This window comes from Excalfactoria chinensis, chromosome 1 (genome assembly GCF_039878825.1).
Source record: "Excalfactoria chinensis isolate bCotChi1 chromosome 1, bCotChi1.hap2, whole genome shotgun sequence".
Classification (NCBI taxonomy): Eukaryota; Metazoa; Chordata; class Aves; order Galliformes; family Phasianidae; genus Excalfactoria; species Excalfactoria chinensis.
In genome coordinates this window covers 176,918,221-176,941,103 of record NC_092825.1, presented here as the reverse complement: position 1 = coordinate 176,941,103, position 22,883 = coordinate 176,918,221, and the positions used below count along the sequence as shown (strand labels likewise).

Sequence of the window (22,883 nt, the reverse complement as noted above, 5' to 3'; positions counted from 1 at the left end):
AGGGCTCTCCTCAGCTCTGCTCTTCCTGTTTCTCCCTCTCTCTCCTCAGTGTGCTTCCAGTCCTTCCATATCTTCCCGACTGCATCTCAGCCTCATTAGTCAAGTAACAAAGTTACAGCACTTTGGCCTCAGCTCAGTATTTGTCTTTGATAATTACAGTTTCTGAGTATGTAACGATAGAAGCATCTCTATGCAGGCAAGTGCACAGCTGGTTTGCATAAGAAGTTGGCCAATCATAGAATCATTGAATCATTAAGGTTGGAGAAGACCTGTAAGATTATGTAGTCCAACCACCGGCCCATCCCCACCGTGCCCACTAACCGTGTCCCTAAGTGCCACGTCTCCACACTCCTTGAACCCCCCCAGGAACTCCACCACCTCCCTGGGCAGCCTGTGCCAATGCCTTCCCACTCTTTCTGTGAAGAAATGTTTCCTAATATCCAAGCAATCACAGTGTTTCAATTCCAGAAAGACCATAAAACGAGATGGAGAAAAAAAAAAACACACCTTTCACTACAAGTTGTGGCAAGAGAAAACCAGGTACCATTCAACACATCAGTCAATCTGTTTTCCAAAGAGACTGAATGCTGTTATTGCAGAAATCTGTTTCCTCAAGTAATTAGCAAGAGCCAGCTTGGCTGGTCTGTATCTGATGTGAGACAGAGAAGGGCACAAGGAGGAAAATGCTCACAAAGCATCCTGTCTGTCTGAGGCTCAGTGGGTGCTCTGCACTGTATCACAGGCTACTGAGCAGCCCTCAGGCATCTCTCTGAGGACTCCAGACAAACAGGGCCAGCAAAGGAAAGAGCAAATTGAAACTGGGGTGCATTCAGGAAAATGTCTTTCACAGTAGGAATTTATCTCCTACACTCAGGAATGCTGAAAATATTGCAAACGTTTAAGAACTCCTCACCTGAGGCTGATTTTCTGCTTGCTCTAGTGTAAGGCAGAACTAGTCCCATAGATGTCAGTGGAGCTATGCCGGAGTAAATCAGAGGGAAAGGATTTGCTCTGCAGCTTAGTAGAGATGGAAAAGGCAGAAGCATCTACTCCTGGTGATGTTATCTTGCTTCCAGAGCAGGAGCAGCATATAGAAGTGGCACAGATGCAATGGGAAAAAGTGCTGCCCAGTGCTGATGCCAAGGCTGTAATGTATATGGCAGCACTCAGTGGCTAAGCAGGGAACACAGGGAAACATAAGACCCCATGGATGCATGGAGATGGGAGTCACCCCATATAGGGGCTGAGCAGAGCATCACATGCTTGGCCTCTGGGCTGAACCCAGGCATTCTAACAGAAGAAGTGATCATAGAATCATAGAATCATTAAGGTTGGAAAAGACCACTAAGGTCATGTAGTCAACTATTAACCCATCACCAACACTAGAGCATATCCTCAAATGATAGCAGCAAGCAGCCACACTGCTGCCCATTTCTCCTTCTGGAATCCATGTGGATGGCATTACAGTGATGGAAGGGATGGCCAAATTCAGCCCCATCTCCCCATTTTTACCCCTGCTCTGTCTGCTTATGTTTCTTCCATTAAAACCATGCCAAGTGTTAGGGCCCAGACAACAGCAAACACGCATTCATCAACTCCAGTAAAGGGCAGCCAAGAAAATATATTTAAATTTATGGATGCAGAGGAAGCATAGAGCTTTTCCAAAGCCTGGTTCACATGAACATTCAGCTTGTTATTGGAAAGCAGAGCAGAGCTTGTCCAGATGCACTCCAAATGCATAATCAGAAGTCAAATACAACAAAGCTGAAGCAAAAAGCTGTTGAAGCATTTGCAGCTCAATGCTTCACCCTCATGTCTGCTGGCTATTGTTATCCTTCTCCCATGGGGTCTCTGTAAGACATTAAGAAAATAAACCCAGAAATGGCATGGAGCAAGTCATCGAGAACAGCAGTGAAATGAAAAGCATCAGTGCTCAGGGAAATAATTCACTTCCTCCATGAACAGATCTAGGACACTGTTGACCCACATCTCTGGAGGGGGTGGTAAGGGTGAAAAGTCATAATCCCCAAAATAATGTAATATAAGGGCTGGATCCTTAGGGCCTTGCACTACAAAGCCCAGTGCACTGAAGTCTATTCCTACCCAGGAGTTTGGACTGTTCTGATCTGGCTCATTTGGCAGACAATGAGTGTGTGGGGATGAGCGATAATGGCCTTAGGATGAGAGGTAATGGCCATAAGTTGCACCAAGAGAGGTTCAGGTTGGATAGTAAGAAATATTTCTTCACAGAAAGAGTGGTGAGGCACTGAAATAGGCTGTGCAGGGAGGTGATGGAGTCACCATCTGTGGAAGCGTTCATGAACCATGGAGATGTGGCACTGAGGAACGTGGTTAGGGGGCACGGTGGTGATGAACTGAAGGTTGGATGAGATATCTTAGTGGTCTTTTCCAACCTCTGTGATTCTATGATTCTATGGTTTTGTCATTCAGACACAGGTCTAGGAGCTGGCCCTTGAATAGTTAATGTAGTAGCAGCAAGGGAAAATACAGGAGCCTCTGCTGCTGCAGAGCACAGCAGGTCCTAAAGGCCTTGGCAGTGGTGAGCCCCCAAAGGACTGAGAACATCATCATGTCTATCCTCAGGCTGGGTGAACCCCCATGGGGGGAGCGTGCTGCTCGAGAGCTGCCTGGCAGGACACAGCCTGCTTTGTTCTGCAGCAAAACTTCATTCAGTGCTCCCTTCCTATTGTGCTCCCCCTTCCTTAGTTTCCTGTGATAATTACTGATGCATTTTCCATGCCAGCTGAAACAACAAAGTAAGATACTGCGACATTTTAATCTGCTGAAATTTGTCATTGCCTTGCCAAAAACGAGCCCTGCTTCTCAAAACACAAGGAAATGTGCAAAATGGGCCCAAATCTTTGAAGCTTCTCAGATCTTCAGTGCTGGAGTCAGCCCGTTCCCAACCTCAGCTACGGTAGAGAGCAATGTTCCTCCAGGCTGAGGCACTGCTGCCTGAAGGGTCCTGGAAGGCTGATGCTATGGGGTGCTCAGTGGGTTAAGAGATATTTGGAGTCACACATTCAAGACCAGGTTAGATGGGCAACCCGATCTAGTGCCTGATCTGGTGGTTGGAAACCCTGCCTGCAGCAGAAGGGTTGGAAGCAGATGATCTCTGAGATTCCTTCCAACCCAAGCCATTCTATTATTGTGTGGTCCAACAACAAAGGGGAACCATTGCTCCTATGAATAGGAAAAGATGGAGAAGATCTCTGGGAAGAAGTCACTCCTGTGCATAGCTTATAGATCCCTCTAGTTGTGGAGGGACATTGAGTTGGAAAAGACCTCTGAAATCAGAATGTAGAGAAGGTGGGGTCAGATTCTTCTCAGAAATGCACAGCGAAAGAATGAAGGGCAATGAACACAAGTTGCACCTAGGGAAACTACAGTTAGATTTTAGGGTAAGAAATGCACAATGAAGATACATAAACTTTGGAACAGGTAGCTCAAGGGGAATGGAATGGAATGGAATGGAATGGAATGGAATAGAATGGAATGGAATGGAATGGAATGGAATAGAATAGAATAGAATAGAATAGAATAGAATAGAATAGAATAGAATAGAATAGAATAGAATAGAATAGAATAGAATAGTTCAGGCATCTCAAATCTCCATCCATGGAGACACTGGAACTTATCAGGCTGGGTGAACCTGACCTAAAGTCAAAGTTGGATCTAACTTTGAGGGGTTGGACTGGGTGATGTCTAGAAGTGCAATCCAAATTGAACTGTCAAATGGTTTTATTAACTTCTTGTATGAAGCAGGAAGGCAGAGGATGCCTCAGGGTACACAGGGCTCAACACTTCTGTGATGGTTTTCAGTTGCTTACTTTGTTTGGTGCTAGGCACAATTTAGTGGAGCAAAGTTACAAAAGGAGCACAAAGAGCAGGATTCAAGGCAGTCTCATGTCCCTCCAGTTTCACATGTGCTGCATTGCCTGCCCTGGTACTTCACTGGGAATCAGGGAGAAGGGACAATCAATTTTCTCTCACATAGCTGAAACCGAAGCTGTTGTCCCTTACATGAACCCAGGCAGAACTGGGAAAGGACTGATCTCATCACCCCACAGAGGAAGGAGAACCTCTTCCTTAATGGGGAGCCCCCATATGCAGGCACTGCAGACCAGCTCCTGCTAGCTCCCAGGCTAATAGCTTTCAGAATGAAAGCAATCACCTCATCCCCATTTGTGGTACCTGGCAGTTGTCCCAGGCTGGGTTGAGCTGGGAAGGGTCTGAATCATTTTGACTCTGTTGGGTTATGATAGATTTAGCAATCCAGTCGTTTGTGTGACCAAATATATATATATATATATATATATATATATATATATATATATATATATATATATATATAATTAGCTTTAATGTTTTAAACTGCCATCTGTTTGTATAAGGCCCTGGGACAGCAAGAGGGAGGCCTAAGGGAGATGAAGTGGAGTAATTTATCTTTTCTTCCCACATCTTGCCTTTGTGGGTGGGTGCTGGCACACTACATTCGGAGTCCCACAAACCAATGGATGAGAACTTTAATTAGTACAGCTCAGGCCTGATTTACCTTGCGTTGCTTGTGCCCAAGAGATGGTTTTAAGTCAAAATATACAGTGCCAGCTCAGAAGCTGGGATTATTCAGGCTTCAGGAGGTCTGCTCCTGTCTGACTTGAGCAAAATAAATGCAAGGCTTTGCATAATTCTCATTAATCATTTAAAGCACAGTTTGCATTGAAGTTTCCCACTTCTTTTTTTCAGTTGGCAAGTCATGAAAAAACCAGCATGTTAGAAAAGAGAAAGCCTGAAGGAAAAACAAAGAACAGGATGGTGTAAGAGCGAGAAGAGTGCCTGCTACCTTTCTCTTATCAGTTGAGGATACAGAGGGGTATGTTAGTGTAGGTGAGACAGACTACTCACCCCAAATTCAAGTCCATTAATGGCTGGTGTGACTCCAAGGCAGAGTTAACTGAGCAGATCCAAGTTGTGTTACTATCCCAAAGGTCCCCCAAAACTCATTCCTGACCCTGCCTCGGTGTTCCATTTTCTTTCTGACAGCTCCATAAAAAAGCCTGCAGCAGTGCCTTGCTTCCCCTGACTCATCGTTTGTCAGCTCAAAGGATCAGCAGGATTTCTTTCCATACCTACTACTGTGAAACCAGTGCCAGCTGGATGCTTTATCTGAGAACACAAGGGGCTTTAGTAAGATGTAAAATCCTACCATTCCCTCAAGAAACCTAAATCCATCTCCACAGATCTACCACATCACCTGGCCTCTTTTCCTTTTAACTGATGAGTTCCCTTCCACCCACATAGAGAGCAGCTATCGCAAGATAAGCTTTTGCATTGTCTACTTCATATTCTGGGCTCCATCTGTTCATCTCCTAGAAAGTTTGAGTTCTTGGCACTTCCATTCGAAACTTCCATTCAAAAATGAATCCCCCGTACTCTGTTTCTCAGTGCTCCTCTCTCCATTGAAATCTTTTCTGGGTAGCAAGAACAACCAGCGAGTCTTGCTTGTACAGGAACATATACCTCACCTTCCATGAAATGCTTAAACTCTGCTTCTAAACCCTCTTCATGAAAGTGTCCTTGAATGGGACCACGCTCCCCACTGCACCATATTCCCACAATCCAAGGTCTCACCCCCAGAAGAACTGATTATTTTTAGACACTTGGGAAAGTCCTGTCTCTGTTGGATGGCCAAATACAGCTTCCAGTGCCACCAATGTACCACCTCCATGCCTCTGTGCACTTCAGCCATTCTGCTGACAGCTGAACCTCCCATAGCCTAGGAGAGATGCTGCTTCTAACCCCAGCTGTGATGGTGTCATTGCTCTTTGGTGCTGGAAGAGCAGTGTTAACCACTCTAGGGATGTTCTCAGATTACACTGGCTTTAGCATCCACAGACAGGAAAGTAACTGGTTTTACCTTATCATTTCTGCATGTAATGGGGAGGATAACAATAGAGGAACATTGCCAGGATCAGCTAATGACCACCTGGAAACTGAAAGGCTTGTGTAACTGCTAGAATGTCAGTATTGTTTTAGATAGGTTATAAGAAAAATTATGGGACTCTCTAAGTTATCTTAACAACCTGAAGCACACAATCCATTTTCTCTGTAGAACAACACTGCTGTAGAGAACAACTAAATTACCAAAAGCAACTCATTTTTCAACTTAGACAGCTGTGCGTTTGCCTTCTTTTTTAATGCTTGTGTGTAAATGCTAAAACTGATCACACATCTGAGTGCTGTGTAACAAACACTTGTGTGATCTTCGTCATTTTCCTCATGAGAAGGTGAAGTTCATGTTTTTTCTACTGCACTCACCCTGAATATCATCATTGAACGTGCAGTATCTGTTGCGGTATTTGTTGAGGAGACGAAATGCGTTTGCATTGGCAAAGTCTTCAAACTGGATTAGGCAATTCATTCCGTACCTGCAAGACAAGGGGTAATTAAAAATGCATTAAAATATTTCCACAACCTAGAATAATATATATACACCTTTTATTAGGACAATGCAACTAGTAGAGACTCAGGTGCTGAGATGGAAGTATAACAAGAGAAATGTACTATGGTAACATCAAACAGGATCCCACCCTTTCCTTGCACACACTCAGAAATACAGAATCTTTAACTACAAGTTAGTTGTATTCATAGTCTGCCTACTCAAGGGACACATATATATCCATATATATGTTTGTATATGTGTGTACATATGTGCATTTTTGGACTGTTGTTATAACAAATTTTCAGTGGTATTATAGAATCATAGAATCACTTGAGTTGGAAGAGACCATTAATGGCCATCTAGTCCAACCCCCTGCAATTTCAGTTTATCTCTTGTGCAGTCTAGGGACCTTCCTAGCACCTGTGTACCACCAGAGATGGGCTGCCATGCTCAGTATGTGGTCTCCCCTCTTCTGAAAGAGATACAGCACAGAGGGGTTATAAATTGTTTTTTATATGAGTCTATGGTTACTGTGTGCTCTTACTTTAGGAGGTACTTTTACTCCATGCTGCAATGTCAGAGTGCAGTGAAAATTCTCTGGGCAGATGGACAAGAATGACTAGTCATACTGGCTAACGAGGCAGCAACTTTTTGTCTTGCTGGAATGAGCAAGAGAGAGCCCTGTGCAATGTCCCTGTTGTAGTTACACCCCTCCTCCCACCCTGGATACACAGATTTAAGCTTGGATTTTCCAGGACACCAACAAGCTTTGTAAATCAGCAGGTTCTAGATGCTAGGATGGGGAAATTCCAGCTTTCCATATGTTAAGATGAAAAAATCCTAGGCTTTGTGCCATTTTGCAAGGGGTCTGCTCAACAGCTCCAGTTGGTTTTATGACTCTGAACAGGACAAATTCTTTCCTGCACCCTGTGACAGGCTGTGTTACACAGCTCAAAGTCATAGAGTCGTGGAATTACTGAGGTTGGAAAAGACCTCTCAGATCATCTAGTCCAACCATCAGCCCACTCCCATTGAACCCACAGACTGTGTTCCTCAGTGCCACATCTCCAGAGCTCTTGAACACCTCCAGGGATGGTGTCCTCCCCCTCCCTTGGCAGCCTGTGCCAACACCTCTCCATCCTGAGAAGACATTTTTCCTACTACCCAACCTGAACCTCCTCTGGTACAACTTAAGGCCATTCTCTTTTGTCCTGATGCTGTTACCTGGAAAGAGAAACACCAAGTGATGCCTATTGAAAATTGTCATAAGATGCTCTTTAATTGCTCACAGTCTCCTGCTAACTGGCAGTTAAATATCCAAGGAGCAGACTGCTTATGCACTTTAAGTGTCCTCACTGAAGATTCTGGAAGCTATTAAGGAGTCATCCAGTAGCAAAAATTCTTCTGGAATGCTAAGCAACACTCAGAAGAGAAATGCATGAGGATTCCTAAGTCTCTTTCTCTCCATAAAGTCTTGGAATTCAAAATGAATGCTATGAATATCCAAAGATTCTGTGCAAAGAAACAATACGAAAAGGACCTCGGAAAATCAGTTTTCTAGTGGATGGTTAACAGGGAGGAGACACAGCATTTAGAACATCTGCAGCCATCTCACGGCAAAGCATTAGCAAATCTTTAAGCAACTTCTGTTGCTATAGAAACTACTTTTCTAATGTCTTATTACACTGAGGAAACATTAAAAAAAAATGGACTTGGTGAATAAAATCATTGACCTCAGCCAGCACAAATGTATGAGCAGCTCTCCAAAGAGCCAAAGGGGAGATGGGTGGATTGCCCTGACTAGAGTCACTTCTGTAAGTGTATTCATCTCAATATTACTTTCAGGTTTGAGTAGAGAATGCTCTCCTTACTTCCTATACCTGCTCTGCAGAATGAGGCAATGCTCTGAGTTCTATCTATTTTGTCTTTCCTAGTTTTGACCAAGCAGAGCACCAAGAAAGTGTGGTGACCCATAAACATTTCTCTTCGTGCCTCTCAGTATGACGGGACTTGTGCTGGAACGCAAAAGCTTTTCATTGACATGCTTTTTGAAGATTATTTTCTTTTTCCCTGCCACCGAGCCTCTTAAAGAGCAAACCACATTTCTGAGCCTTGTTTTGTGATGTGAGAACTTGAGTTTTCGTTGATGATCTTATTGGTCCTTTCCAACCTTGTGATTCTATGATAAAAATTACAAGTTGGTCACGGCAAGACCCTAAGGCCTGAATCTTTATATGAAATGCTCCCAGTTAAATCACGGATGTGAGCCTTGGGATGATGTTCAAACTCAGGTCCTCAGGGACTACTCATCTTACTTGGGTTTTGAAAGGATTTTAAAGCAATTGTGCTGCTCTGGGTCACTGAAGTTGAACATGAAGTTACTGAGCTCCGTCTTCAAAACAAACCAGTTCATTCTTACAGCACTTGGGTGGCTGTGTGCAATGCTCCTTTCTAGGATGGCCTGATCAGTCTAATGACAAATTTAGCAAGGAGAATGAACAAAACAACTGCTGGGGCTATTTGCAACAACATCCTCCTAAGTAGCAACACAGTGAGTCAGTTCTACTGTCTGTTCTTCATGGCACAGCAACTCAAGGCTTATGTGACCTGCCTCACCCCACAGGAATTTAGAGCACTCTACCATGAGTATCTGGGTAGCATCCAAAAGTAAATCGTATCCAATTTAGGACTAGGGGACAGAAGTGCTTTAATAGGCACCGATGCTATAAAAACATCCAGCTTGGGAGATAGTGTAGAGAACAGCTGTTACTATGAAGCAAAAGGGTGGTCAGAGAGCTGCAGCTTGCAATGGAATTCAGCCAAGAAAAAGCAGCGCAGAGTGGGATTTTCTTCACTACCTTTACATAGCTAGAAGTTGGCTGAGTAATGCTCAGCTAGATAATGTCTCAGTGGATGTTATCTCAATGGAGAGAAAGAGGCACATCCAGACACAGGGATTTCTGAAGATCATATACCACATTTAAGGATCCTTTAATTTGCAGCTACAGCTGGGAGTGATTCTGTAGAAAGATCTTGCAAACTTCTTTATCAGGAAGAGGCTCCTGAGGTCAAACACTTCAGTTTGTTGCCAGCTCTCATAGGATCTCCCACACTTCTACCAACACCAGTGACTCATCTCCTGACTTCCAGTTCAGAGCCTGGAGAGTCCAAAGCCAAAAACAGCAGGTCACATCAGGGCTGAATGCTCTCCAGATAAGGTTGGCTCCCTCCAAGTCTGATCCTGACTCCCGGTGACTCATCCCCTTCAGTGCATCACACTGTCTTGGCATCCTGGACATTAGTTTCAAACACCCTTTAAGTGAAAGCAAAGCTCCAATATCAGATTATCAGACTGAAACACACACTGGAATACAACAACTGCCCTCTCCAGTCTGCTTTCTTCCATCTCCCAGCTCTTTTTTCCTGTTTTCAAAAAAGCAAGGCTTTGGCTTTTGACCTTCTGGTTATGAATTTAAGTCTGTTCCTGCATGCAGATCCCTTGGGATCTCTGCAGTCCTACATTTTGGAAATGAAGCACTCCACTTAGCATGAGCAACCCTTATCTTTTCAAACTGTGGAAAGGGAAGCATGGGCAGTCAGTTTCTGTACCTCTCTGACATGAAGGAATTCAGATATAGTGTGGATAAATGAAGATATACTGTAACAACAAAGTGGTTTATGGGCACTACGTATTATCCAGGTAGATCCATTAGGCCCACCTTCCCCCATGCGTTTTTCAGCAAAAAATGAGACCTTAGGAGTTACAGCTCTCTCAGATAAAGCACTCAGTCTAATTCCTCACTCTGTCACAGCCACAGTAGTGTCAATACTATCATATTGGTGTAACTGGTGACTTTACAAGGTCATTATTTACTTCATTATTTACTTCAGTTACCACATCTCCTGCTTCACTGTTGGCTGCCAGAGCATCATCTGGGAACCCATTCTCTGCCCTCCCTGGAATTCAGTTAGCTATGTTTTAGAACTGGAAAGAAGATGTACTTTGTCAGTTCTTCCTCATTAAAATAATAATAGTCATCACAACCATAAGTCTTTCAGAGTAAAGATTATGTTGCTGTCTCATTAGTTTGCATCTTTTGGGGGTTTGTGCCATAAATGACTGTGATCTAAATTCTGGTTTCCTCACTCACACCTTGCAAAATCCTTCCCATGAAAACAGCTTCACTGAGGAATGGTTTATAAAATGGCACCACATGCTCATTTCTGTTGGATCTCCAAACCACAACAAGTAGGTTTTGCACAAAGCTGGATTTTTAATGTAATAGTTTACTATTGATAAGAATTACTATAAGAGACTGCTACCCTAACAAAGGATGAATCCAAGAGCTAAGCACATAAAGTGGTACAAGTTTATAGTAAAAATTACCATCTGAAACTGCCTGTTAGGAAATTATTCTATTTCCTGGAACACAAGGCACAGGATTCATGGTTCTGTTTATCACTGCACTGTTCTGGTACTGCTACGATCCACCTGCTGAATCTCTGAGCTGTGTAAACTCGAAAAATTCTGTTAGTAAAATCTGCATCCCCTATAGTGGATGATACACATCTCTCTTGGATGAATACAAGGTGTGGAACAAAAGAACGTGAATCTCAGAAGAGGGAGGCAGATGTTTTCCTGAAGAGCTTGCTTTTAGCTTGCTTTTAGCTTCATGATTCAAAGGACTGCCAGAACAATCTCATTATGCAGCTTGCCCCGTGTGTATGTACCTCTTTGAGTTCATCCAGCCTCAGTCTAAGCCATGAACTTATGATTTTATAGCATAGCTTTCACTCATTCATGACATACGTCATCTGCTTTGATGCAATACAACTGCTACTCATACTGTTATATAAAGCTAGGCAGAAGTGAGCTCAAAGCATCTTTGACCTTGTCTTTGACATTGTACTACTGCTGCTTGATATACCAGCAACCAAAGTTCTGATTTCCAAGAAAACTCAATTTGCCTGTAAAAGAGCCCGTCATCATAAAATCATGCTTGGGAAATAACTGTAGATTTAACATCAAAAAAAGCTGCTCGTTTTTAAGATTTCCACATAGTTGAGATGAAGAGAAGCTTTTCCATTTAAAACATTAAAATGAAAACTAAAATTCTGGTGAATTAAAATAAAAGTTGACCTTAAGGTTCTGAAGTTCTCAGTCAATACTGTGATGTGATTTAATAGCACAGATTATATCACTGTAGTAGAGATGAAGAGATAAGTTAGAAAACACAGACTTATCTGCTATTTTGTTTTGAAATGGAAACAACACGAGTCAGGTTTGTAGACTGCCAGGTTAATTACAGCACAGTGAAAGCTGGACCGCATTAAGAAGTCATTAAGCTGGATCCACATTATGAAGCCATGATTGTTACAGCAGATGAAGCAGTAACGAGAGTTATCACTGTGAAACAAAGATGCGGTTGATTTTATGCTAGAACATGAGCCAACTGATGGCAATTTGGCAAAATTAGGCCAATTGCAGCCAATATAATGTTTAGAGCCCCAGGTCCCAGGTTTAGAAATTCCACTCCAGGGACCTGCATCACAAACACAACTGGAACTATCTTATTCAAAATGACTTTGTGGTCCTTGTACCAGGTCTGGGAAAAGACTACAGCTGGAGGCACAAGGTTTCTTGGGGACAGGGTGCCTGCTGGAAAGCTATGGTGTCTGGGGAACAACAAAGAATGGAGCCCAAAGAGATCTTCTCTAGTTACATCCTTCTAAGCCAGTTGTGGTGAATCTGGCTGAGGTGAAAAAGACAGAAAGCCTAAGGCAGAAGGCTTTCCAACACCTGCATTATCCCAAAGGATTTGCAGGCAATGTATAAAGCTTGTTACAACAGAGATCCCATAGCAGCATGTCTGGAGCTCAATAGTTGTTCAGTAATGGCAAATCAAGCTAATAAAACCTAAATATTTTTCTTTGACGTTGAATATCATCCAGTGGCTAAAAGCAGATAACAGCAGATGGCTGATGAGTTCATCCACACGAGGGTGGGACAGCATCCTTCCCATCACCATCACTTCTGGATCATGTCAGAGTCCCTCTGGCTGTGGTAACTGGGGCAGATGGACAAGGATTATATCCAATAATCCACAAAGAATCAGATAGAAAACAAACACAAATAAAAACTAACTCAGCAGAGCTATTTTCACTCTTCTCCCATTTTGAGAAGCTGAGCACCTGATCTCCTGATGTCTTCTGTGTTGGCCATATGGCAGAGGCTGATAAAAGAGAAAGCTTCAGTCTTGTCAGTTACCCTGTTAATGAGCACTGATGGGAAAGGAAACAGGAGTGAAGCTAAGACAGCTTAATGAGGCTTCTGGAGTGTGGTGCCTCTCAGCCTCAGGCTATGTGCTCAGCATCTGTCAGCATGCAGCCAAGGCCAGCATGGCCTCAGTCATGGAGCCAGGAACTGGGGACAGGATGTCCATCACCACCTCCTGCTGCTTGGAGCCACTAAGCTGCGCTGCTCATGTATGACAGAACTTACAGGAGTGACTGGAGTAAGACCCAGCACAGCAGCATCTCTCAGAGAGTATCGATTTCAACCTTAAATTGCTCATATATCATAGAATCATAGAATTGTTTGAGTTGGAAGGGACCTTTAAAGGCCATCTAGTCCAACCCTCTGCAAGGAACAGGGACACCTACAGCTCCATCAGGTGCTCAGAGCCCCATCCAGCCTGACCTTCAGTGTCCCCAGGGATGGGGCATCCACCACCTCTCTGGGCAACCGATGCCAGTGTCTCACCACCCTTAGTGGAGAAAACTTCACCTCCCTCACCCTGCAGGCCAGGACACAGATGGCTTTCTGGGCTGTAAGGGCACAGTGCTGGCCCATGTCCAGCTTTCTATCCACCAGTACCCCCAAGGTCTTTTTGGCTCTATCCTTACATCCCCTAGTTTGTACTGAACTGTGAGTTGCTGCAACCCACATGCAAGACCTTGCATTTGGAGTTGTTGAACCTCATATTTGTCAGCCTCAGAAATTCTATGGGTTACTCTGATGTAATCCTTGGACACTATGGGTGAGCAGCTATTCCACCCTACAAAAATGTGCCAGTTCAAGAATGAGACTGACCTACCCTTTACCATGGTAACTGAGAATCAGAAAACAGAAGTAGTGTATACTCTCCTACAAAGCCTATTAGTCATTGCGAGAGATCAGCAATTTGCCAAGCTATTTCATTCAGTTAGAGGGTAAGCTCAATGGGCCAAAGTTTGCATGTGCTTGCCTCCCAAGAGGGGCAAAATGCACAATCTGGAGCTGTTATTAGAGAGCTCGGTCATTTTATGCATTTTAAGTGAAACAGTAATGAATGGAGATTTAGGTACCATGCAGAAATTTATCCAGGTGTTCCAGAAAGGGCTTTTCTTTCTAAAATTGCCCAGAAGCCAAACTTTATTGCAATCTACTGTAAGCGCTAATTCTGGAGCCTCAGACACACTCCTGGTTTCATTTTAAGGTGGCTGTAATGAGACCAGGAGCTCTTTCTACTGACTGTAGAGGTCTCCAGCTCTCGAAAGTTGACATCTGCTTAATATTATTATTCCATTAGGACAGTAAATCTTCAATCCCCTGGCTTTCTTGTGGGCTTGGACACATTCCACGTCAATGACAAATGTCCCTTGAGCCAGCAGTGATTTGGTGGTGTGGGCAGCACTCCTGCAAAGGAACTGACAAATGGTTTCTGTGGGAAGAAGTACCCTCAGGAAACAGTCACCATTTCTTCATGAACACCAAGCTGCAAAGGAGGCTTACAGACTGCAAGAGGTTTGTGGCAATCCAAAAGAGAAGGAGGAAAGATATTACTGGATCCCCAAACAACTGAACTTGTGTGCAGTATCACTGTGTGTGGTACCAATGTGTGGTACAGGCACAACAGTCTCTTTGCTGCAGTCATCCTCAGGTATTCTGAATGCAGCAGGCAAGGCTGTGTGGCTGTGTTTACATTCACAGCTGTAGGCACATGCAGCTGGGAGGGGTGAGGTACTGGCCTGCCATCATACAGGGCATGTCTACATCATGCTGCCGTGCAGCAGAGGAGATCACAAAATCATAGGTTCTCCCATCCTAACTGCAGCACTGCACATGCCCAGTGTGCAGCATAATGCTGCATGGAGCAACAACATCACGATGCCAAAATTCCCCATGATGCACTCATCTCTCAAAATTCGGTTCACCAGCTGTGGCTGATGGTCCTCAGCACTGCTGCCTCTGTTCCCTACATCCCTCCAGATGGGCGGTCAGATCCTACTTGAAGACGTGCTTCTCAGAGGATGGGAAGGGGCTGTCTAAGGAGACTTGATGATCCTAGTGCTGATGACACATGTACCACCCACTCCCTTGCATTTATGCAGGAATACACACATACTGCCAGCTGGAAAGACAGAACAAGGGAAGATCAAACATAACTCCTTTGGCTGTGAAGGAAAGACCCCACAACACACCTACAGTGCACAGATGAACAGCAGCCCATGAATCAGGCACAGATTCAGCTCTCTGCCACTCCTGACCAGTGTCCTCTGCTGCTTTAGAAAGGGCAGAAGCTGCTTAAGTGCTTGGGGCTTTCCAGTTATTATTTTCTTCTTAAAAAGCAGTTCTCACTTTCTTCCTCATGGTAATCTCTCCACAAATCATGTAGATTTTAATGAGTTTTCTCTTTTTCTGGAAGGAGGGAACGCTTAAAACGTGGCCTCATCACACCAACAGGGAAGCTGCTGTTTCAGCTAAGTGACAGACAGGCTGCTTGCAGCTCACACAGACACCATCACACTCAGCAGCACGCCATTTCCAATTAGATCTCCCCCATAATGGTGAGAGCTAGAAACATCCTGTATGAAATGTAAACAAAGCAAAGTTTAGATTCTGCCTATGCTGAATGAGTCTCATAAATGCATGATGGAGACCAGATCCAGCCCACGGGGCATATGTTTGACACCTCTGGCCTATATGGACAGGAAATGGTTATAAATAGTCAGTCCCGTTTCAGCTCTCTGAAGACATAAATAATTTTGACGCAGAGCGCTCAAGCACAAAGAGTCATTTGTAGGCCACCCAGGAGACCTGCATTTAAATGACCCTTCTTTGCCTGCAACCATCCATTACGCTAATGTTTATTTCAAGAGTTGCAACATTTGTTCTTAAATGGAAGCAGCTCAGAGGAGCCATGTATGTAACACCACTTACTTGTCGGTAACCGCCTGCATAAACTCATCAATCAGTTCGTCGTATTGTTTCCCACGGACCCTCTTGTGTTTCAGTCCAATATAGAGTGGATCACTCAGGAGAGCCTAGGACACAAAGCAATCCTGTTGACAGCATCTCATCCACGGCTGGGTGGAGATTTATGGCCCAGCCTACCCAAGAAAGTTTGCTTGTTGCGGTCACATTATTGCTACTCACTTTGCAGCGAAGACCAGATCACGTAGCTTTTTGTGAGCAGAAAGTGCATCTGTAAGAAGTCGGCTGTGCTACGGGATGACTTTTTGTGGGAATAAAGTCAGAGGGGTGTGATGCTCCTTAACTGCAGTAGGCAATGGAGCTCTGCATCTCCCCCACAGCTCCACCAAGACTCCCTGCCGAGGTATCTCATTCCCAGTGAATAAAGCTGACTTTGTGAGAGGAGTGTTTACTCTTCAGTTAGCACTTGATTTTGCACTGGAGGTTACTGGGAAAGATGTGGCCATAAACAGTAGTTTGAGCAATGAAAATCATCTGAAGTGATGACTGACCAAAATGACAAGGCTCTGGGCAAACTGATCAAGCTGTGGATGTCCTTCATTGCAGAGGAGTTGGACTGGATGACCTTCATAGTTCCCTTCCAACTCTAAGGATTCCATGATTCTATGGCTAGGGTAATTTGAGCTTTTGGGCCCAGAGCAGACCAGAACCTGTGATGGGATGCTGAGGTGTGCCCAAGCCCCTCACCTAGCTCTCACTCCACTCCAGTTGTCTGCAGTTGTCAAAGGCATATGGGATTTTCACAACAGATTCATTCAGTTTTCAGTGCTTGTTGTGAATATAAAAGCAGGCTGCTCCGCCAAACGAATCCACCAGGTGGTAAATGAGGATTGTCAAGCCATCTAAAAAGAATTGACTCAGCATGAAAATAACAGGTATTTTGGGGAAAATCATGGAGCAAACAGTGGCAGGACACAGGTGGGCCAACACCTCAGTGAGTCACTTGCAAAGCAACCCAACTTCCCTTCTGATTTCAGGAACTGAATCATCAATATGAAAAGGGGACAAGCCATTGCAAACCTATTGTCCAGCAGCCATATGGCCCCAGATATGGGCAGGTGGGCTAAAATTAGATCTGCTTTTACAGACACAGATGTTTCCTTAGAAGGAAAATGAGAGAGGTTTTCCTCTGAGTTTGATGCTTTAACTCTTTGGGGCCATGAAGCAGAGCAGACCCATTCACATTGTTCTTTCAGGACTCTGGAGCTGTTCATGGAGTATAGCATTCCCTCAATAGCAAGCTGAAAAAGGCCAAGCTCTGAAAGGACTGATTTGCTGACAGCCTACCAAGTATTATGGACTGTCAGAAAGAGAAGCTGGAACTGTTGCTAAAAGCATAATATGTCTGATGTACTTACTCCATTCTACCTGAGGTGCCCCAGGCTCACCATATAGCGATAGGCAGAGATGAACAGGATGAATGCCTACAGGAGGTGGCTGTTTCTATACTGATAAATGAGTTTACACGTGGGGCAGGAAGTTACTAGAATGTGGTTAGGGCTGGGTTGGGCTGGGTTTATAAAAAAGCTGTGAAATAAATCAATTATTTTTATTGCAAGTAAATACAATGATTATACTGCTGGAAAGCAGTAACTTCCATATTGTAATCCCAGCTGCGAAAACTGCTTCTACAGAGAATATTGAGGTCATATAAGATAAACTTGATCCTAGGCAGAATAAAATTGCCCAAGAGAGTGATTGAGGCAGTCCCTTTCTCTGACACCAGCTGACTTCTGGAGATGCCTAAGAAATCAGTAGTGTCATTTAGAATTTTAGTGTCCCTCGGTGGATGCTAAGATTGAAACAGATTGACACGTGTGAACAGAAGCTGCCCATGGGTGAGGAAGCACTTAGACCCACGTGCCTCTGGAGGGGAGCTCAGAGCGTGCAGCACTCAGTGGTGTGCAAAGCACGAGGGAGGAGGAAGAGGAAAAGATGAAAGGATCAAGCTGAAGTGCACTCCTTTATGGAGTGGAAATGACAAAAAGTGAGAAGCATCCTGCTTTAGCCTCAGAAGGTCCAAACTCAGAGATCCCAGTTTTCAGGAAAGGCTGTGGATCAGGCTGAGATGGAATACACCTTATGTTCTACCAGTCTGTGATAGATCACTGTGCCAGAGGGATAAAACAGCCCTGAGACAGATCAAAAAGCTAATTGGCAGCCTCAACTTAGATGTTATCCATGGCCATCTGCTGTCTTTCTGTTCAAATTCCAGTGAGCGCTTCGGAAAACATCAGGCACTCATGCAAGCATCATGGTAGCATCTGTCTTCATAACAAGCTTAAAGCTTTTACACCCCAGTTTTCTGTTTCTCTCAAGAAATGTGTTTGGTTTCCTCAGGGTCAGTGAGGCACAAATACAATTTGCATCAGTGGACAAAGCCTGGTCATCACATACAATGACAGCATATTCCTTGTAAAACAAAGTCATCCTCACTGATGTGCATCCCGGCATACCTAAAATGTTGCACTTTCTGAGCCAGAGTCAGAAGGCAAAAAATCTGCAAACAGATGCAGTCCTCCTGTCTGGTTATCACGTGTAGCCAAGTGTGCATGCCGACAATACACTGCAATTAATCATCCTCAAACCACCCAGCAGGGATTCCCTGTTTTCTGGAATACCATCATCTCTCTTCAGACATGGGTATCTGTTTTCTCACAATTACCATGAGAAGAATAAATCTAGATCTTCCTGTCTGAAGTCTTTTATCTCACATGGACAAGCTGAAAGGTGGAGCTGATCCTTCAGCTCCAAATGGCAACACACTTCACTCCAGGGGACCATGAGGCTGTTCAGTGTTCATTTCAGTTTCCAATAATAGCAAAAGTTTCATGAGCATCAAACAACAGTGCAACCTGGTCCCTTCCCTGCAGTGCTGGTCTAGCCATTGTCTCATCCTGGATGTCTCTGGCTTTGCTTCCACATTTAGGGAACTGGCCTCAGCTGAGCATTAATTTCAATTCCTCCTCCCCCCTGGCAGGTTTATGAACATCTCTAGGTCTTACCTCGTTGTCTGTGCCAACATCCAGCAGGACAGGGAGACACTGCTGTGGGTGAACTCCACCACACGCGGTGTACAAAGCAAGCTTCCCCACCGGGATACCCATACCATAACTTCCTAGATCTCCTAAGCCGAGAATCCTCTCTCCGTCTGTCACCACGATAGCCTAGGAGGACCAAAAGACACTGCTGAATGGAGCTGTCAGTGCTCAAACAACAAAACCAGCACCATGGTTTTCGCATCAATGCCATTTTGCAGTTGCATTGTGCAATGGATATTTGTTCCTTCTGCATAACACCGCCACCAAATATATATGACAAGAGGTAATGGTCTCTAGGATGAGAAGTAATGGTCTTAAGTTGTGCCAGGGGAGGTCTAGGTTGGATAGTAGACATTTCTTATCAGAAGGAGTGGTGAGGCATTGGCACAGCTGCCCAGGGAAATGGTAGAGTTACTGTCCATGGAGGTGCTCAAGAACTGTGGAGATGTGGCAATGAGGAACATGGTTAATAGACATGGTAGGGGTGGACCGGGACTGATCTAGATGGTCTTAGAGGTTTTTTCCAACCTTCATGATTCGATGTTTTTTACTTATCTGTTAGTGATACAGGGCTGCTCATTTGGGGATGGAGATAATGTGCTGATGGGTAACTACTCCCAGTGTGGGAGAGCAGCAGCTCTGCTTGCCAGCATTTCAGCTCACACATAGCAGAACCCAGAGGGCATGGCTCTTCATGTATCCCCGCCTGCACAACCAGCAGCTGCACAAATGAGATCTGGCTTTGACTTTCTTTTTGGCCTTGAAAAAGAGCTCTGCTCAGAAGTGCTTGTGCTTATGAAATGCCTCTGTGAAGTAACAAGTTCATGCCTGCCCACTCTTGAAGACTTGCTGTGGAGCAGCCAGCACGAAAACCAATGTAAAAATCATTACAGCAGGTTCCCTTGGTCTCTGGTACACCAAACTCCAAGACAGTAGACAGAAGCCATCAGCATGGGCAAGCAGAGTGGGCTGAAGCGCTCCCACTCTACGTATTTAGCACTAGATACTTTTGCCACCCAGGTGAGATTGCTATTTAACTCTTCATGAAATCAATTTCTTGTATTTCAGCAACAGTGCAGTGTACTACCCCTCAAGAGTCTCTGTTCCATAACTTCTTGTTTTGCTCATTATTGTATCACTTCTTTGTGACAAGAAAGAGATAAAATAATAAAGATAAAAATAAAAGTATGCTTAATGAGGTCCATAGTAGAGGCTTAAAGCTGACCTATTCAACCCACCCTGTACAGCACTGGGACCTTGGGAAGTACAGGACCAAGCAGGTTTCACCATGCTTTATAAATTTGAGGCTAACTTCTCTATTTGTCAGTTTTGTCCCCAAGCTCAGGCACTTCTGTGGGCAGTTCTGAAATACAGACAGAACAAGACAACACCGGAGCTCAGTTCCATGGTGGAAAAAAGCTGCAAACACCCCAACAGACTTCCACTTCCACCACTGTCCCAGCACTTCAGAGTGCTGACATCAAATGGACTGCAGGCAGCTCAAGTCTAGCTTGGATTCCAAAGGAGAAGACTGCAAAGAAGTTTTTATTTGCAGAACTACAGTGTTAACATTAAACTGAAGACACTTGTGTGCTGTACTAAGAAATAGAAGAATAGGGCAATAGCTGCAATCTCAACAGATGGACTTCATTTTTTTTGGGGGGTGGGGATAATACAGATGTGTTGCTTTAATGCTGGGACAGCAAAGCATTTCCTTGTTTAGGAATGGAATAAACCTTTTGCTGCACTTTTCCATTTCAGGAAGATGCACACTGGTTTCTTTCAGTGTCTTTTCCCTGCATATTTCAGATGATTAAAGGGAGAAGCCATGGAAGGACTTAAAAGTCGTGCACATGGGATTCACAATGAACAATCACCCTCTTATTCAATGTAAACTATGCACACCTCCCAAGGCTATTTTCTTCCTCAGCCTAAACCGATGTTTGTAACAGTTCAGAATGATACTACATTACATAGTTCAGGAATAAGCCTGAGGGTACACTGAAAACACACAGGAAACATCTATTCTGCTTTTTACATCTATTTTGCCCTTTCGCAAGAAAAGCCGCTCAGTTTCAGGGTGATACCGTGTATGACAGATTCCAGGGTGTAAGGCACACAGGAATAGTGACAATCTCTAGGTAATAAGGAGTATTTTGAAATCCTACATTAAGAATGTTTGTTGTTGTCTTGTTGCCAGTCCATTGTCAATAGGACTTTGAATTCCTAAAAGTAATTGAAAATTCAGTGAAAAGACCATTAAAAGTGGAATGGCTAAAAACCTACCGGGCCAGAGGCTGAACAAGCCCGGCTATGGGAAATTCATGATCATGACAGCGATTTGCACATTTATCCCACTTTTGGGACATTTTCCTATTTGTTTTTCCTTCTGAGTCAATGTGAAGTGTTAGTGATGGGAAAGACTCTTTTTGGGTGGGCTCCATCTGTTTTTGGGTGTGCTCTCACTCCTTCACCACACCCTGGATGCAATTGGGACCGGAGGGCTGTATTGGGAATAGGGAAAGCAGCAAACACATGCACTGCTACAGGTTTATCCAGGAGCTGATGCAAATTACATTAAAGACAGTGAAAATTGACTATGCAGAAAAGCCTAAAAACATCTCCATTGCACTTGTATGCTTGTGAAACAGAGAACATTTCTTCTGTGTTAGATGTGCTAACACAAATCTCCAAAGCAACGCTGAAGGAGAACAGAAGAACAGAAAATGCAGCACAGAACGCTTTCTGATACTGCTTGTATCACCCAGGGGAAAACAGCTTCATGTTTGTTTGTGGGTCTTTGCATTAAAAAAAAACTCAAACAAACTATAAGCAAAGCTTTAGCGGATACCTGATACGCAAGCATACTAAAGTAATGTTTTAATTGCTTACGTCCGTCTGATCAAAACTCAACAAAAACTCAATGAAGAGGACAGTAATCTCTGACTGAGCAGGGCAGACCCCTCTAACTGAATCACAGGGTTAACAGTGAGAATGATGTGGATCTTGCTTTCTGCTTCCAGCTGTGCTGCACATCTTTCTGATGACTCTGGTTGTGTCTTTGGCTAAAAGCGGTGCTGAGTGCACTTCCCAGGGGAAGTACCCTATGGAAGGAGAGACAGAGTGAAGGAAGGAAGGTAGTAATGTTGGTTAAGTAGCTTGCAGGCTGAACACTTGTCTGGGAAAGGGAAGTTTCTGTATTATGCTCAGTTTGAGGTAAAAAGACCACTAAGATCATCTAGTCCAACCATCAAAGTTGGTTTCAACCCATAGCTGTTGTAACACCCTACCACAACACTATCCTGTACAACTCTCTGCGTTCCTCATGCTGTAATTGGGCCATCATGCAGAAAAGAGTACAAGGTTAAGGAAACAGAGAAAACTAACAGAGGTCTGCCCATATTTTACCTAGTGCTTCCTCTTGGAAAGATTCATTAGCAGTCTTGGAAGAGACACAAAAATCCCACGCTCCTGCACGAGTTTGCTCTGAAATGACTTCTTGTTCATTCTGCTTCTGGCACCTGGGTTCCTTCAGAGCAGCCCAGATTCAACAGGAGAGATGGAGGTGGGCAGAGCTTGGCTGACGCTTTGCTAAACTCAGCAGAGTGCTCTTCCAGCCCTTCCAGAGGACCCAGGAACACAGCTTAACATTTCCCATTGCCACAGTAAATGCTGTTGGCTTAAAGCTCTAAGAAGGCTCTAAAGCACAAAGTGGGATAGCACCTCCAGATGTTTCTTCACTTAAAGGGACTCAGTTTTGTTAGTGTTCAGTGTGGTCTGAGCCTGTTCAAGTAACTGGGTCCCTCCAGGGTGCAGTTCAGGTACTTCCCTACTTATCTCAAAATCTCAGGTGTGTAGATGCCTACCAGTTCAGGTGTGGCAACATCTGCGTGCAAACACTTAAGGAACCCTGCAGTCCAAAACTGATGCTGGTTACTGCCTTCATAGTTTGACAAATCCAGAAAGCAGAGTGTCTGAATCTCCTTTATGGATTACTGCTCTTCCTGTAGTCTGTTCTGGGTGCCAGAGAGGGATGTTTCAACAAGAGTTTAATCTCTCCATGCTGGCTTCCCCATCTGCAAAAACACCTATTGGCCAGAATGAGTTCTGCTCACAATCCTGA

At 44.1% G+C, this 22,883-nt stretch overlaps 1 protein-coding gene across 2 annotated transcripts in view; it reads right to left on the bottom strand.

Moving 5' to 3' along the window:
* ME3 (malic enzyme 3) overlaps positions 1-22,883 on the bottom strand; it is a 107,722-nt gene that overhangs the window by 5,247 nt on the left and 79,592 nt on the right. For both annotated transcript variants that reach the window (XM_072326858.1, XM_072326857.1), the window contains 3 exons: positions 18,725-18,886; positions 15,666-15,769; positions 6,340-6,449 (listed from right to left, as the gene is read on the bottom strand). In XM_072326858.1, the coding sequence (XP_072182959.1) occupies positions 6,340-6,449; positions 15,666-15,769; positions 18,725-18,886 (376 nt within the window). The remainder of the gene's footprint in view (positions 1-6,339; positions 6,450-15,665; positions 15,770-18,724; positions 18,887-22,883) is intronic.